This window comes from Bufo bufo, chromosome 4 (assembly GCF_905171765.1).
Source record: "Bufo bufo chromosome 4, aBufBuf1.1, whole genome shotgun sequence".
NCBI classification, from domain to species: Eukaryota; Metazoa; Chordata; class Amphibia; order Anura; family Bufonidae; genus Bufo; species Bufo bufo.
In genome coordinates, this window is record NC_053392.1 from 198,900,570 (window position 1) to 198,917,932 (window position 17,363).

The 17,363-nt window shown below is 43.4% G+C and overlaps 1 protein-coding gene across 5 annotated transcripts in view; it reads right to left on the reverse strand.

The window, feature by feature from the left end:
- Positions 1–969: 969 nt before the first annotated feature.
- The window catches only part of PHC3 (polyhomeotic homolog 3), a 122,632-nt gene continuing 106,238 nt past the window's right edge, over positions 970–17,363 (reverse strand). For 4 of the 5 annotated variants that reach the window (XR_005778249.1, XR_005778248.1, XR_005778247.1 and 1 more), the window contains exon 14: positions 5,736–5,866. Coding sequence is in view for 1 of the 5 variants with exons in the window: in XM_040428214.1 (XP_040284148.1) it covers positions 1,653–1,807; positions 5,423–5,636; positions 5,719–5,866 (517 nt within the window). In the remaining 4 variants the exon portion in view is untranslated. Of the gene's footprint in view, positions 1,808–5,422; positions 5,637–5,718; positions 5,867–17,363 lie in introns of those variants that run through there. The other variant, XM_040428214.1, reaches the window with a different exon arrangement.

The window sequence follows — 17,363 nt, forward strand, 5'->3', positions numbered from 1 at the left end:
GTCAGTAATTTCAATCTGTGATTATGAGCCGGAACTAGGACTGGAGCCTCCACAGACATAAGGTATAAGAGAAAGATCTGCAACTGTTCTGTATTTAGAGCCGCACCTGGTTTTGGCTCGAAATCACTGACCGAACACTGACGTGTGAATGAGGTATTAGGCCTCATTCACAGATAGAATGATTTTCATGGACCACGGTCCGCGAAAACCCGTCCTGCTGATTGCACGGCATCATTGGTTGCTATTAAGAAAAAGGGGGTCAGTCAGCACATCCCAATGCACAGGGGCACGTTGCTATGGCTGAGAACAACACTGTAAAACAAAACATGCAATGCAACAGCTCTCTGCAAACCAAATAAAGTACAAAAATGCATATTAATTGCTAGTGGTATACTTATAAATTAGAGATGCTTGGCAAATAATTTTGTACAAAATTATCTGAGCCCGTCTGCCGCACGTCAATGCGATCTCTGTAAGACGGGTTCCGAACCCTAAATTCTACCTGTTATGTGCCATGACGGCTACCGTACAATTCAGGGAGTGAAGGTTCCACATGCATGCTGGGCCTGCTTTAATTTCTGTCATTTTTGGTGCCAAAATGGCCTCCATTATATCCAAGGAATGCAGGTATTTAGTGTTAGGAACCCGTCTTACAGAGATCGTCTTGACGGGCTCAGATAATTTTGTACAAAATGATTTGCCAAGCATCTCTAATTTATAAGTATACCACTAGCAATTATTATGCAATTTTGTACTTTATTTGGTTTGCAGAGAGCTGTTGCATTGCATGTTTTGTTTTACAGCATTGGTTGCTATTACGCCGTGTGCTTTTTGCCTCCGCTGTACAGTAATAAACTTGTATAATCTATACGAGAGTATTACTGTACAGCGGCGGCAGCACGAAGCGCACAGAGTCATAGCAACCAATGACGCCGTGCACTCAGCAAGACGGGTTCCACGTATGTGTGAATGAGGCCTTATGCTGTAAAAAATCTTGGTGCCATGTTGCTTTTATGGCTTTACACCACATTTATTCAGTCCATGCATATCCAGTGGTGTCAGCACAACATTACACACAGCTTAAACTGCATTTATCAGACCTGCTGCTTTGTTTGGGAGGAGGTCACTGATATATGATATACCGTAATAATATGTTGGAGGGAATAATCCTGGTTAGTAAATCACACACAGAGCTTTCATTGTACATAGGTTTTACATTATAAAGAACACTGGCAATTTGGTTGTGCAATACTTGGTTCACTTTCAGTAAGATAGAAAAATACAAGTGGTAGAAAACATACACTGGAAGCTTGTGTATGTAGGGAAATGTGTATGATAATGCAGCTTGCTTTTCAGAATCTCAATTACCTAACATGATTCAGGTTCTAGAATCAGACAAAGAGACTAAAATGAAATATGATCAGGTGGCGGACCAACCTACGAAATGGAGGAGCAGCTGTTCCATGTGTTTTCTGCAGTATGGTATGTTTTCTATGTAACCATCACGTGGTAAAGTATTAACAATCTCCACTGACCCGCCAATAACGAATCAGGTTTACATCGAGAAACAAATGGCTACAAAACTAGGCAATGTGATGACTATTTGCAAAGATGGTCATTTCTTCACTGTACAGATGTCGGCGTGCAGTATACTATGTTTCCTTTAGTGAGTTAATGCGAGCGCAGATCTTTAGAGCTGGTCCTAACTTAATATTCATAGTGCTCATCAGATGATCCTCCTTCAGCAGAAGAAGAGCCTGTCCATCAATTTCCTGTGTTCTGAATTCATCAGCAATCTCGTGGCAGCCTGAGTAAATATAAGAGGTGGTAAGATATGAAATTCAACAGGTCACACAGTAAGATAAGAACAGTCAGTATGTAGGCTACTTTCACACTCGTGTTTTGGGCAGATACCTCATGGATCTGCAAAAACAGATCCGTTACAATAATACAACCGCATGCATTCGGCATGAACAGATCCGTTTGTATTATCTGTAACATAGCCAAGACGGATCCGTCAAGAACTCCAATGAAAAGTCAATGGGAGACAGATCCATTTTCTATTGTGCCAGATTGTGTCAGAGAAAACAGATCCGTCCTCATTGACTTACATTGTGTGCCAGGACGGGTCAATTTGGCTCAGTTTCGTCAAGCGGACAGCAAAACGCTGCAGGCAGCATTTTGGTGTCCGCCTCCAGAGCGGAATGGAGACTGAACAGAAGCAAACAGATGCATTCTGAGCGGATACTTTTCCATTCAGAATGCATTAGGGCAAAACTGATCAGTTTTGGACCTCTTGTGAGAGCCCTGAACGGATCTCACAAACTGAAAGCCGAACTGTGAAAGTAGTCTTAGGGTGAATTCACATACAGCAGATTTGTTACAGAAATGTTTCATCTGAAACACATGCTACCAAAACATATGAATAGAACTAATTTTAAGTCAGAGAAATTTCTGCAACAACAAATTTGCTACATGTGAACAGCCATGCAGACCAATTTGATGCAGTGTGCGATGTATGGTTTGAGCACTGACAGGCTGACCCCCCCACCCGTTTAAACTCTGCAGCAATATATCTCGAACACCAAAATTGGTAAATATTTCCATGTTATCCAGACATTTCAGAGATGTCCACAAGGGGGACGTTACTGATCTGGATGTCATGGGGATTGAGAAAATGTAAAAACCAGTTTGAGGGGGTGATACCAGCAGATTACTTTTTAATAGGGAGTCGTTCTGGATTTTTTCCTTAAATAGAAGAGTCCCTAAATGGCATGAATAGTAGATATGATTTAATATTTGAATATTAATATAGTTCCTGCAATGCTGGGTTATGTTTAATTTGATTTATTTTATGGTTTGTACAAAATAATTTTTTGTCCCCACTCCTCCACAATACTCACTCAAACACTTGTTGAGGGGAGGGGTGATTGTGGAGTAGGGGTTTTACACCAGTCAGTCTGTAAATGTACTATGGTAATGATTAAGACTTTTATGTTGAAATGCGTAAACCGCTTTGCTCTACGGTCGGCTAACTGATTTTAAGATGATGCAATAAAAGCTGGGATTTTCACAGTGGCCTGCTTGCTGGAATTTTTGCATTTTTGCACTTTGGCTGGATTGCTCCCTGGTCCGGGGTTTTCCGTTGTCCTTTGACCAGAGGAATAGTAAAAAACATTTCTCAATTTATTTATTATCCAGAAGGAATAACAGAGGAATGGCACAATGCCGTGTTCTAAGATCAGATGCTCCAGACATCTTGGGGAGTTATTTTGTGGGGACTGCAATTACTTACTAAATAGACATGTTAGAAGAGGTGACAAGTTCTCTTTAAAAAAGCATTGCGTGTAGTAGAGGTCTCTCGTACCCTTCATTTTTATCACCCTATCACCAGTGTTCCCTCTAAGCTGCGCGGGTGGGCGGCCGCGCAGCAATTATTGTGGCCCCGCTCACAATTTTATAACGCCCGCTCACTCAGCTGTGCCGGCCCCCAGCTGATTCCCCTGTCTGTTTTGCAGGCTGACACCGCCCGCCGCACGGTCAGTTCATTTACAATACCTGACTGTGGGCTGCCGGTGGGCGGTGGCTAGTATTCAAATAGGGGGGCGGAGTCCCGGACCCGGTGGAGGCAGAGAGGGAGTGCGTGCTGTGCGGCGCAGGCTATGTTGACGTCACGTCACGTCGCATCTGATCTGAGTACCCTGCGCGCCTGGCCGTCTGCTAGCTGGTGAGGTGAGGGCATATAAAAAAAGAAGTATGTACCCCCCCTGTCCCACAGTGCTACGAATCCTCTGTTGTCCCCTGTATTACCCTGATACCCCTCAGTTATATAATATATCTGAGGGGTATCAGGGTAAATTATACAGGGGGTAATATAACTAGGGGTATCAGGGTACATGAGGGGTAATATAACTGAGGAGGGCTAGACTACTATCAGACATTATACAGGGGTAATATAACTTATCTTACCCCTCACCCCTGTATTATGTCCCTGATAGCCCTCCTCACTTATATTACCCCTGTATAATGTACCCTGATAGATACCCCTTAGTTATATTACCCCTGTATAATGTACCCTGATAGATACCCCTTAGTTATATTACCCCTGTATAATGTACCCTGATAGATACCCCTTAGTTATATTACCCCTGTATAATGTACCCTGATAGATACCCCTTAGTTATATTACCCCTGTATAATGTACCCTGATAGATACCCCTTAGTTATATTATATAACTGAGGGGTATCAGGTTAAATTATACAGGGCGGGGTAATATAACTAAGGGGTATCAGTGTACATTATTATACAGGGGTAATATAACTAAGGGGTATCAGGGGACATTATTATACAGGGGTAATATAACTAAGGGGTATCAGTGTACATTATTATACAGGGGTAATATAACTAAGGGGTATCAGGGGACATTATTATACAGGGGTAATATAACTAAGGGGTATCAGGGGACATTATACAGAGGTAATATAACTTATATTACCCCTGTATAATGTACCCTGATACCCCTTAGTTATATTACCCCCTGTATAATTTACCTGATACCCCTCAGTTATATTACCCCTGTATAATGTCCCCCATAACAGTGTCCTCCACAGGTCCCCCATAACAATACCCAAAGGAAAAAAACTATTTTAAAAACCTGCTGTTTCTCTAGATGGCCTTATGTTTATGGTAGTGGTAATAGAGTCTCAAGGGTCTATAAAAGCAGCTACACTATTTTTACAGACCTTTGAGACTCTATTAACACTACTATTAACATAAGGTCATCTAGAGGAAAAGCAGGTTTTTAAAATTCTTTTTTTTTCCCCCTTTAGGTGTTAGAGCAATCTAATGAAAGTTATGTTTTAACACCTAAAGAGATGAAAAAATAAATAAAAACCTACGGTTTCTCTAGATGACCTTATGTTGATAGTAGTGTTAATAGAGTTTCAATGGTTTGTAAAAATAGTTGCTTTTATAGACCCTTGAGACTATTACCACTACTATCAACATAATGTCATCTAGAGAAACAGCAGCTTTTTTAAATTATTTTTTTCCTTATTAAAGCAATCAAATGAAAGTTATGTTTTAACATAAGGGTCAGAAACTGGGTTTTGTTTAGCCTCTTGGTTATTAGTTTTTCTATGTAAGTTCTCTGGATCAAAGATTTTTTTTCCCTGTATGGTTTATATATGGAGAGCAATGTCCAGTGATAACACAGAGGACTATACTGTATTGTACGGGATGGTGCAGGGGTTTGTATGCTCTTTGAAGTGACAATTATCTTAGGTTTTCCTATCGCCCACCTTTGATGGCGCTGTGCCCAGCTCTGAGCCGATCCCGCTCAGCAGCTGCGAAGGCTTAGAGGGAACACTGCCTATCACATTACTATTTATCATGTAATCTAAGAAAAACATTGGCAAATACCTGGTAAAGAATGTATAAACACCCACACATCCTCAACAGTCCATAGGGATGGCTCGGTCTGTGTATCAGCTGGTGACTCAGATGGTGAGGATGTTTTCGTTAGTTGAAGACGACGCAGTTCCAGCTCTCTCTCACTCTTACTCCGGAGACGAGTGGTCATAGGCACTGGGATGGGATCCTCTAAAACTTCAGCAAATGAATATGAAGTGGACAGCTGCGAGACACAGATATAGTCTATAACAATAAACTCAAATAGATCATGTGAGGAGTCAATGTTGATAAACTACTCTACAAACCTGTCTTAGGTAGTGGTCTCGCACTGACCCTCCGGAGCTGTGTGGACGCCTCCCACGTCGTCTTATATGCCCGTCAGACTTTCTACTCCATCTGTTGCTTTTTTCAGCCTTGTAAATCCCAAGGTGCTTTGTGCCATTTACATTATATCTTAAATAAATGTATTTGGTAAGTCATTTGACAAATGAGTTTTGAAGAACATACAACAAATCCAAAAACATTAAAAAATGATTTCCTTTCTTCTGATTAAGGTACATTCATATGTATATGAAAAAAAGAAAAAACAACCGTTAAAAATATATAAACTGTTTTTCATGGCCATTTTGCATCCATTTTCTGGCAGTCTATCTGTTTATAACGGCTGTTTTGCATGAATTTTTAACGGCTGTTTATAAACAAATGAATTTCATAGTTTTTTTTATTTTAATCATTAAAAGTATATTAAACAAAAAATATACAAACATAAGAAGATTACAATAAGTACAATCATGAGAGGCATATAGAAATGAAAAACCAAAAGTAGCTAGCACAGCAATATCAACAGAGAGTGTAATGAAGAGGTTGGGGGGGTGAAATAGGTGATGAGGGGGGTAAGATGGACTTCAAGTAAGGCCGAATGCACACGGCTGTGTTCCGCGGCCGAGAGCGGTCCGTGGTATGCCGGGCTGGATTCCTGTTCAGAGAAGGAGCGCACGGCGTCATTGGTTGCTATGACGCTGTGCGCTTCATGCCGCCGCCGCTGTACAGTAATACACTATACGAGTGTATTACTGTACAGCAGCGGCGGCATGAAGCGCACGGCGTCATAGCAACCAATGACGCCGTGCGCTCCTGCTCTGAACAGGAATCCAGCCCGGCATACCACGGACCGCTCTCGGCCGCGGAACACGGCCGTGTGCATTCAGCCTAAGAGTGTGTACACTAAGAGAGTAGTGTGTACACTATGAGAGTGTAATAGTAAAGGAAATGTGTCACCAAAAATGTTTTCTGCCAGTTGAAACCAAAGAGTAACACTTTTTTTCGAATCCGTTTGTATTTTCCCATTGCAGATTTTTTTATTCATTCTATTTCCTGAATATAATTATGGGGGAGGCCATCTTGCCTGAACTGTTCTTAACGGCATTTAGAAAGCATTAAGGCTAGGTCTACATGACGACATTTGTCGTGCGACAGATAGGGCACAACTACACTGCAACATTTTGTCGCACGACAATTTTTATAATGGTAGTCTATGGTCTCGCAATGCCACATGCTGCGACTGCGACACGACAGTCGCAGAAAAATCCATCTCAAATGGATTTTTTGCGACTGTCGCGTTGCAGTTGCAGCATGTCGCAGTGCGACCCCATAGACTACCATTATAAAAATTGGTGCGACAAATGTCGACATGTAGACCTAGCCTAAGAGAATTGCTTTACAGCAGCCCCATGGTCAATAGACACAATGGTCAGGAGGGGATCTCATTGACTTCTATTGGAGAGTTTTCTAGGCATGCTCTGTGATCTGTGCAGAGGTCATTGTACAAGAAAAGCATAGATAAGCTCTGACAATCACCTACTTTGAATGGTGGATCCTGTCTTATCTGTCATTCTTTTTTTTTTTGAACATATTTTTATTTTATTTTCATTTATAGTAAATCTTTCCACATGACATTTTCACTGCATGTCACACATTTGCAAGCAAAAAGATGAAATATCATACATTACAATGATAATAGACATATTGCATACATGTCCCAATAGTCTGAATATTGTTGAGCACATGCAGATAAGACAGAATACATGCAAGCTTTTATTAAACAATAGAAACACGACAATAACATCCCCCCCCTCTCCCTCCCACCCCACCCTAAAGGATGCCCGTACTTGCTCCCAATCCCCCTTTATACGTTTTGTCAAACTGACTCATTCGGGAATTATATATGTGGTTTATAACACCGGACCCGACTCCCTGGTGCCGTCTGTTAACCTTCCAATGCTCCCAGTCAACACTGCTTTTGAGTACCACTCCGTATATCTAAAAGATGCCATTAGTGTCGTGATATCTCTCCGTGGAAGATGTTTTTCAATAAAAATTTGCCATTTGCGGAAAAATCTCTTTGTTTTTTTCTCTTTTTGATGCTCCGTGTCGAGTTTATCTATATACATGAAGTGTGACATTTGAGAAATCAGTTCACTGATTTGAGGGGTGCTGGGTTTGAGCCAGCAATTAAGAAGACCACGGAGAGATACCAACAGGGCTACATCAACAATTAACCTGGGTTTAGCGTTACCTTCAAAGATGTGAAAAAGCAGTGTGCTGGGACTGTGAACTAGCGATTCCCCCCATGTATCCCTAATCCAGCCAGCCACCAACCTCCAGAAGGACTGAACAGAAGTACATTCCCACATACAATGCAACAAATCTGCCTGCTCTGCATCGCACTTCGGACACTTTGTTAAATACCCTTCTTTTGGGCTCTTTCTTACTACATTAAATGCATAAATCGCTGAGTGCATGAGTCTGAAATGTGACTCCCTCCATTTTTCACAAGGTACCGCTTTACAAACTCTTGACCACCCCGTCAAGACTTCCTCTACTGGCAACGACACCTTTAATTTTCTCCCCCATTTTTTGAAGAGACCGGCCACAATCTTCTTATCTACTGCTTCTCTAATGACAAGGTATATATGAGAGATAGAATATCTAGCACCGCTTCGCGTCATAGAAAATGCCAGGGATTGGTTTATGCATTCACTGGAAACGTCAAACAATCTCTGCCTGCAAAAGTGTGTTAGTTGTTGATAGGCAAGAAACTGGGAGCCATCGAGGCCATACTTGTCACATAATTCTGGGAACGTCATATATCTTTTCTCAGATATGTGAAGCACATCTAATAATGTACGTATTCCTCTAGCTCTCCATATTTTAAACATTTTGTTTTGTATTCCCAGTGGGAATTCGGGGTGCCTCCACAGCTCCAGATCTCTGGAAGCCAGGAATGGTCTCTTGGCTAGTTTACGTACCTCCTTCCAAGTAACCATAGTGTCTCGTAGGATTAGAGAATGTTTTAAATGGGGTGAAAGTACCTGTCTCCTAGTGTGCAGTAAATTTATCAGTGGCCAATCACCCGCCAATTGCTGTTCCAGACTAGGGTTGGAGTAGAAGTGAGTGTTACCCGTCCAGTCCAGGCAGTGCCTGAACAAGCAGGCCAGGTTATAGAGCCGTATATTTGGGATGTTCAAGCCCCCTTGATGCCTGGGCAACATTAACTTAGATAGGGCCACCCTAGGTTTTTTCCCAGACCATAAGAAAGATGTAAACATGGATTGGATACTTCTAACATCAGAGTGTGTCAAAAGCAATGGCAGTGTTTGCATAGGGTATAGAAGTTTCGGGAAGCAGATCATCTTGATAAGATGTCCTCTGCCAGTTAGGGACAAAGGGAGATTTTTCCACCTGTCAAGATCTTTTTTTATTGCCTTAAATAGGGGAATGTAGTTTAGAGCATAGAGTGATTCCAAAGTTCGCCCTATTTTAATGCCTAGATATTTAATATAGGTCTCCGCTACTACTATTTGATTACATGACTCTGGCAGATTAGGGTTTGGTGAGGAAGTTCTCAATGTGAGTAACAAACATTTATCTAAGTTTATTTTGAAACCTGAAACCGGACCAAATGAGTTCAACAGTCGCACTATTTTCTCTAAGTCAGCCAACGGGTCGGAAAGGAAAAGGAGAAGGTCATCAGCAAATAGCGAAGTCCTCACCTCAGTTTTCCCTACCTTTATACCCTGAAAAATATTTCCCTCCTCTAGTAGCCTAATTAACGGCTCCAGGGCTATATTAAATAATAATGATGGCGAGAGGGGACAACCTTGGCGCGTCCCTCTGGCTAGATTCAAAGGTGATGACAGGAATCCGGGTATCGAGATTCTGGCTTTGGGATCGCTATAGAGTGCTGATACAAATATTCTGAAGGGACCGGAAATCTGCATTTCATCCAAAACCCTATTTAACCAGTCCCATCTCACATTATCGAATGCCTTTTCCGCATCAAATGCGACTAGTGAAGGCATAACAGATCTATCAAGATTCCCTTTCACTGCATCGAGTACAGTAAGGACTTTGCGGATATTTGAGACTGCTGCTCTATTTTTGATAAATCCCGACTGGGATGGGGATACTAGGTCAGGCATTATCAAGGAAAGTCTATCCGCCATTATTTTCGCTGCTATCTTTAAGTCGACATTGATAAGTGAGATGGGACGGTACGACGAAGGCAACAACTCCTCCCTCCCTGGCTTGGGGATTAACTTAATATAAGCCACATTATCTGAGGATGACAGGGGAGAGCCCGTGAGAACACCATTAAAAACCCTAGTAAGAGGCTCCACTATTTCTCCCGCCAACATCTTATAGAATTCTATGGAGTACCCATCAGGTCCCGGTGCCTTGTGCAATTTCGAGTTTTTGATTGCCTTCAAGACCTCCGAATCCGTGATTGGCGAATTTAAAGCCTCAAGCTGAGCCTGCGACGGTGCTGGGAGGGTGGTACATTTCAAAAAGAACTCGGACATTGAGTCTATTGGGCCCGGGTCTTCATACAGTTTAGCATAAAAGTCACGTAGAACGGTGACAATCTTCTCTGGCTTTTTGTGGACCTCGCCCCGAGACTCTGCTATGGACGTGATATGATGTTGTCGCCTAGCATTTTTCACTAATGACGCCAAGAGTCTACCTGACTTGTTACCTTCCCTAAAAAATTTGGCCGTGGAGGTTGACATATCTATCTTTGCCCTTCTCTCGTACCACAATTCATAATTTTCCCTGGCTACCTTCCATTGTTTCATGGATTGTTCTGAGGGCCTAATCACGTGTTCTGTATAAGCCGAACGAAGAGCCTGACTGTGCTTTGTTAATTCTTGAACCACTTTTCTCTTGAGTCCCTGCGTATAAGCCATTATGCGACCTCTTAACACCGCTTTAGCTGCATCCCAGTATATGGATGGTGAGTCTCGGTGCAAGCTATTGTCCCCTTTGTATTCCCAATACCATCCCCGTAATAGGTCCGCAAAATTCTCATCTTGATATAAGAATGTTGGGAATCGCCAAATGATATCTGTGCCCCTGGGCTGTCTTTCTGCTAAATTTAAAGAGATGGGGGCATGATCTGATATAATCAAGTCATGTATCTCAGTTCTTAAGATCCTATTTGTTAGACCACTAGAGGTAAGAAGATAGTCAATTCTCGACCAAGAGTCGTGGGGGTTGGAGTAGAAAGTGTACTCTCTGCTATCTGGGTTTGAAAGCCGCCAGGAGTCTACCAGTGCTGTGTCATCCATAAATTTTACCATTCCTCCCTCCGCTACAGATAGGCGTTCCTCGTGCTTCCGTGAGGATTTCCTGTCCTCCCTTGAGGAGTGCACAGCATTGAAATCTCCCCCCACCACTTTGTTGGATGACCCATTTTTGGCAACAATCCCGGCTAATTTAGCCAAAAATGGCCTATTGTCTCCATTAGGGGCATAAACATTGTATATTGTGAATTCCTCTGATCCCAATGAGATCCTCGCTACACACCACCTCCCTTCATCATCACATGAATGTTCTAGAACAGTAGAAGACAAATTTTTGTGTATTAACATCATCACTCCCGCTTTTCGATTAACTGCAGCGGAGCCAACCACAGTACCCACCCACGCCCTTTTCATCCTGACATAATCCTCTTCCGATAAGTGTGTCTCCTGCAGGAGGGCTATGTCAGCATGAAGGTTTTTTAGATGTCGAATTACTTTGTTACGCTTCTGAGGGGAGCGCAACCCCTTAACGTTCCAGGATACTATTCTCATGGTGGCTCCCACTGTGTGTCAATTTGCATGTGGAGATAGGGAGCGGCGGACATCCAATAGTAAAATACCCCGTTAACTTTACCCAAAATCCCTACAATAAAACAAAAACAACAACAATAACAGGTGTATAGCTTGAGTATACCAAGCCCTAAATATGGCTTTGAAGGCCATTTTTGATCATTTAGTGACTTCACTTTTTTCCCCATGTGTGAGCGCACGATCCTGATGTTATGATCGCCACGCCCCCCTAGCTACCAACCTACTGAAAACACATTTCTAATTTTAACTATATCAGAGCAGAGTATATCAACGTTAAGAATGTGGTGCAGTGTGCCCCCACCATCTGAAAGGCCAAACCCCACCACACACAGCCATTCCGGTACATAACAGTAAAATAACATTACATAATGGCAGGGCACACTGAGTCAGCGGGTCTGCCTCTCGGATTCGGGAAAGCCGGGGCCCCAGGGATCCAGTGAGATCTCAGATATCCCTAAGGGAGCAAATCTGCCCCCGGTTGCCCTCATCCGACAGACCGACCCCACCACATACCCCTCAAAACGCTCTGGAGTCTAGCTTGTCCCCTGGACCTGGGCAATGTAGTGCTCCGCCATAGTCCGCTGGCCGATCATCTAGCCTCACGACTCTGGCTCGAGCTCGCGACGAGTCGATCCACTGTGGGTTGCTCGTGTGGTCCCATCAGCATCAGGTCATCCGTCTGGCCATTTACGCCCCAGTCCCGATCCCGGTTGCCCTCATCCGACAGACCGACCCCACCACATACCCCTCAAAACGCTCTGGAGTCTAGCTTGTCCCCTGGACCTGGGCAATGTAGTGCTCCGCCATAGTCCGCTGGCCGATCATCTAGCCTCACGACTCTGGCTCGAGCTCGCGACGAGTCGATCCACTGTGGGTTGCTCGTGTGGTCCCATCAGCATCAGGTCATCCGTCTGGCCATTTACGCCCCAGTCCCGATCCCGATGGCTCGGTGTCTCCGACTTTTCTCTCTGCGATGACGTGCTTCTTCCCCAGACTTTGGAGGCCTCCTCTGGTGAGTGGAATAACGTAGAGGAACCATCCGGACGGTAGATTCGGAGAGACGCTGGGTATACCAGTGCAAATTTAACCTTTCTGTTGTACAATTGCGTACAGACCGGTGAAAAAGCCTTCCTCCTCTTAGAGACTTCCGCAGAATAGTCCCCAAACAATAAGATCTTCACCCCTCTCAGCATGACTGGGCCTTTACGCGCTTTATATGCTCTGAGGATGGCTTCTTTATCTGAGTAGTCTAAATACCGCATGATGACCTGTCTGGGCCTGACTGGTTGCCGGTCATCACTGCGGTTGTTCGGGCCCACTCTGTGCACTCTGTGTGCACGCTCCACCTTGCAATGGCGCGAAATCCCCAAGACTCCAGGTAACTCGTTCTCACATATAGCCAACAGCTCTCCCGCCGGGATCGTCTCTTTCAGACCCACCAACCTCAAGTTATTGCGTCTGGAGCGATTCTCCAAGTCCTCCACTTTTTCACACAATCTCTTGTTTTCCGTGAGCACCTTATGTAGTTTGTGGAGGATCGATTCTGCGGTATCTTCCATCACCTGAATTCGGGATTCAGCCACATCTAGTCTGGCATCATGCTGTTGCACCGTGTCCTGCAGCTGTTGCATGACATGTGTGACTGAGGAGGCCAGGGTTTCCCGCAGATCTGGCGCCAGGTGAGCAGCAACTTCCACTGCAAGCGCCTTGTAATCTATGTATTTAATCAGAGATTCCGGCCTGTTAATCTGTGTCTCCCTTCTCTCTGATATCTGCTCCGGCTGACTCTGGTGCGCGTCTAGATCCGTCACGCCTGAGTTTGGCGCCATACTGGCTGGCCTCTCGTCCTCATGCGTCGGTGATGGTAGCATTCTGCCTTTGAGTTTTTTGCCCATGTTCACAAGATAGCGGTCCATACAGCGTGGTCGCACCCTGCGGTCCCGCTGCCTACTTCAGGGAGGCAGTCACACGGGCAGTATGTCTCGATTTGTGGCTGGTATTCGGGGAGCTCCTACACCGAGCTGCTTCACATGGCGGCGCCGGAACCGGAAGTCCTTATCTGTCATTCTAATTATGCCTGTAAAGATATCACCTCTGTGTATAGATAAGCAGATAACTGCAGTAGTGATCTGTACAGACCAAGAAGTGGTGCCTATTATCAGGCTTAGTGGCCAGTGCGAAAACCGCATGATTTTATGTTTTTGTTTAAATATAGATATTGACATTGAAAATTAAAAATAACATAAAAAATTCTTTAAAAATGTGTTAAACATAAAAAGCGTGATTTAAACAATAGGTCATTTTCTGCTGACACACTTACATTTCCCTTAATACCAAGAGACAATAAAAAAAATAAAAAAAAATAACTAGATATCTAGGAGATAAACGGTGCTAATAATCAGGAGGGAGAGTGTGACTCCCCGGGCAGGGGTGAGGAGAAGGGATCAGATGGGAGATGTGAATGAAATTGGATCCATGGGGACCAAAGCTTAAAGCGAAACGGTGTGAGAGAAGGATTTATTATTTTACGCATATATAATTAGAACATTCTGTAGTACACATTTCTGTCCACTAGATGGCCGCAAACCATATGTATGAGAAGGTCAATAGGGGAGGGGGAAGAGGGGATTACATTACAGTTTTCAAATACACCTATAAACTCAGTTGAGGTTGCTGAAACCACTCCTATCAGGTTAAGGAGCCAATAGTCTCTTCTTAAGGAACACCCCTTTTGTGATGTCATGTCTGCTATTTAAGTGAATGTACTGTGAATAAAAGGCTCTCGCCTCCCTCTTCTACCATGGCTCAGGGAAGATGAGAAGATGCTTTCATGAAACCACCTAGCGTGTCTGGTCTCATTATAAAGCAGTATGGTGTACACATACTTATTCTTCTAATTGATTTGGCACCACACAAAGAAGAAGGAGAAGCGCATGAATTGCGACAACACCTGTCACCATGATTTTGCGCATAGAGCTGGGGACATGGGCTGCTAGATGGCCACTAGCACATCTGCAGTACCCAGGTCCTATAGCTCTCTGCGCTTTTATTGTGTTAAAAAACCGTTTTGAGTGATATGCAAATTACCTGATATGAGTCCTGTAGCCGGAGATGAGTCAAGCGGAAAGGAGCCCAGCACCGCCCCGCGTCCTCCGAATCTCCTCCTTGCCGGCTGATGTCACAGAGCTGGAGCGCCGAAATCTTGCGATGCGCGAGCTAGCGCATGCGTAGTTCGTTCCCTGTGCTGATGCCAGCACAGGGAATGAACATGATGCCGACACTGCGCATGTGCTAGCTCGCGCATCGCGAGATTTCGGCGCTCCAGCTCTGTGACGTGAGCCGGCAAGGAGGAGATTCGGAGGACACGGGGCGGTGCTGGGCTCCTTTCCGCTTGACTCATCTCCGGCTACAGGACTCATATCAGGTAATTTGCATATCACTCAAAACGGTTTTTTAACACAATAAAAGCGCAGAGAGCTATGGGACATGGGTATTGCGGATTTGCTAGTGGCCATCTAGCAGCCCATGTCCCCAGCTCTATGCGCAAAATCATGGTGACAGGTTCCCTTTAACCACCTCAGCCCCCAGTGCTTAAACACCCTGAAAGACCAGGCCACTTTTTACACTTCTGACCTACACTACTTTCACCGTTTATTGCTCGGTCATGCAACTTACCACCTAAATGAATTTTACCTCCTTTTCTTCTCACTAATAGAGCTTTTATTTGGTGGTATTTCATTGCTGCTGACATTTTTACTTTTTTTGTTATTAATCGAAATTTAACGATTTTTTAGCAAAAAAATTACATTTTTCACTTTCAGTTGTAAAATTTTGCAAAAAAAACGACATCCATATATAAATTTTGCTCTAAATTTATTGTTCTACATGTCTTTGATAAAAAAAAAATGTTTGGGTAAAAAAAAAATGTTTGGGTAAAAGTTATAGCGTTTACAAACTATGGTACAAAAATGTGAATTTCCGCTTTTTGAAGCAGCTCTGACTTTCTGAGCACCTGTCATGTTTCCTGAGGTTCTACAATGCCCAGACAGTACAAACACCCCACAAATGACCCTATTTCTGAAAGTACACACCCTAAGGTAATCGCTGATGGGCATAGTGAGTTCATAGAACTTTTTATTTTTTGTCACAAGTTAGCGGAAAATGATGATTTTTTTTTTTCCTTACAAAGTCTCATATTCCACTAACTTGTGACAAAAAATAAACTCACTATGCCCATCAGCGAATACCTTGGGGTGTCTTCTTTCCAAAATGGGGTCACTTGTGGGGTAGTTATACTGCCCTGGCATTCTAGGGGCCCAAATGTGTGGTAAGGAGTTTGAAATCAAATTCTGTAAAAAATGACCAGTGAAATCCGAAAGGTGCTCTTTGGAATGTGGGCCCCTTTGCCCACCTAGGCTGCAAAAAATTGCCACACATGTGGTATCTCCGTATTCAGGAGAAGTTGGGGAATGTGTTTTGGGGTGTCATTTTACATATACCCATGCTGGGTGAGAGAAATATCTTGACAAAAGACAACTTTTCCCATTTTTTTTTATACAAAGTTGGCATTTGACAAAGATATTTATCTCACCCAGCATGGGTATATGTAAAATGACACCCCAAAACACATTCCCCAACTTCTCCTGAATACGGAGATACCACATGTGTGACACTTTTTTGCAGCCTAGGTGGGCAAAGGGGCCCACATTCCAAAGAGCACCTTTCGGATTTCACTGGTCATTTTTTACAGAATTTGATTTCAAACTCCTTACCACACATTTGGGCCCCTAGAATGCCAGGGCAGTATAACTAACCCACAAGTGACCCCATTTTGGAAAGAAGACACCCCAAGGTATTCGCTGATGGGCATAGTGAGTTCATGGAAGTTTTTATTTTTTGTCACAAGTTAGTGGAATATGAGACTTTGTAAGAAAAAAAAAAAAAAATCATAATTTTCCACTAACTTGTGACAAAAAATAAAAAATTCTAGGAACTCGCCATGCCCCTCATGGAATACCTTGGGGTGTCTTCTTTCCAAAATGGGGTCAATTGTGGGGTAGTTATACTGCCCTGGCATTCTAGGGGCCCAAATGTGTGGTAAGGAGTTTGAAATCAAATTCTGTAAAAAATGACCAGTGAAATCCGAAAGGTGCTCTTTGGAATGTGGGCCCCTTTGCCCACCTAGGCTGCAAAAAAGTGCCACACATGTGGTATCTCCGTATTCAGGAGAAGTTGGGGAATGTGTTTTGGGGTGTCATTTTACATATACCCATGCTGGGTGAGAGAAATATCTTGGCAAAAGACAACTTTTCCCATTTTTTTTATACAAAGTTGGCATTTGACCAAGATATTTATCTCACCCAGCATGGGTATATGTAAAATGACACCCCAAAACACATTCCCCAACTTCTCCTGAGTACGGAGATACCAGATGTGTGACACTTTTTTGCAGCCTAGATGCGCAAAGGGGCCCACATTCCTTTTATGAGGGCATTTTTAGACATTTGGATCCCAGACTTCTTCTCACGCTTTAGGGCCCCTAGAATGCCAGGGCAGTATAAATACCCCACATGTGACCCCATTTTGGAAAGAAGACACCCCAAGGTATTCAATGAGGGGCATGGCGAGTTCATAGAATTTTTTTTTTTTTTTGCACAAGTTAGCAGAAATTGATTTTATTTTTTTTTTCTCACAAAGTCTCCCTTTCCGCTAACTTGGGACAAAAATTTCAATCTTTCATGGACTCAATATGCCCCTCACGGAATACCTGGGGGTGT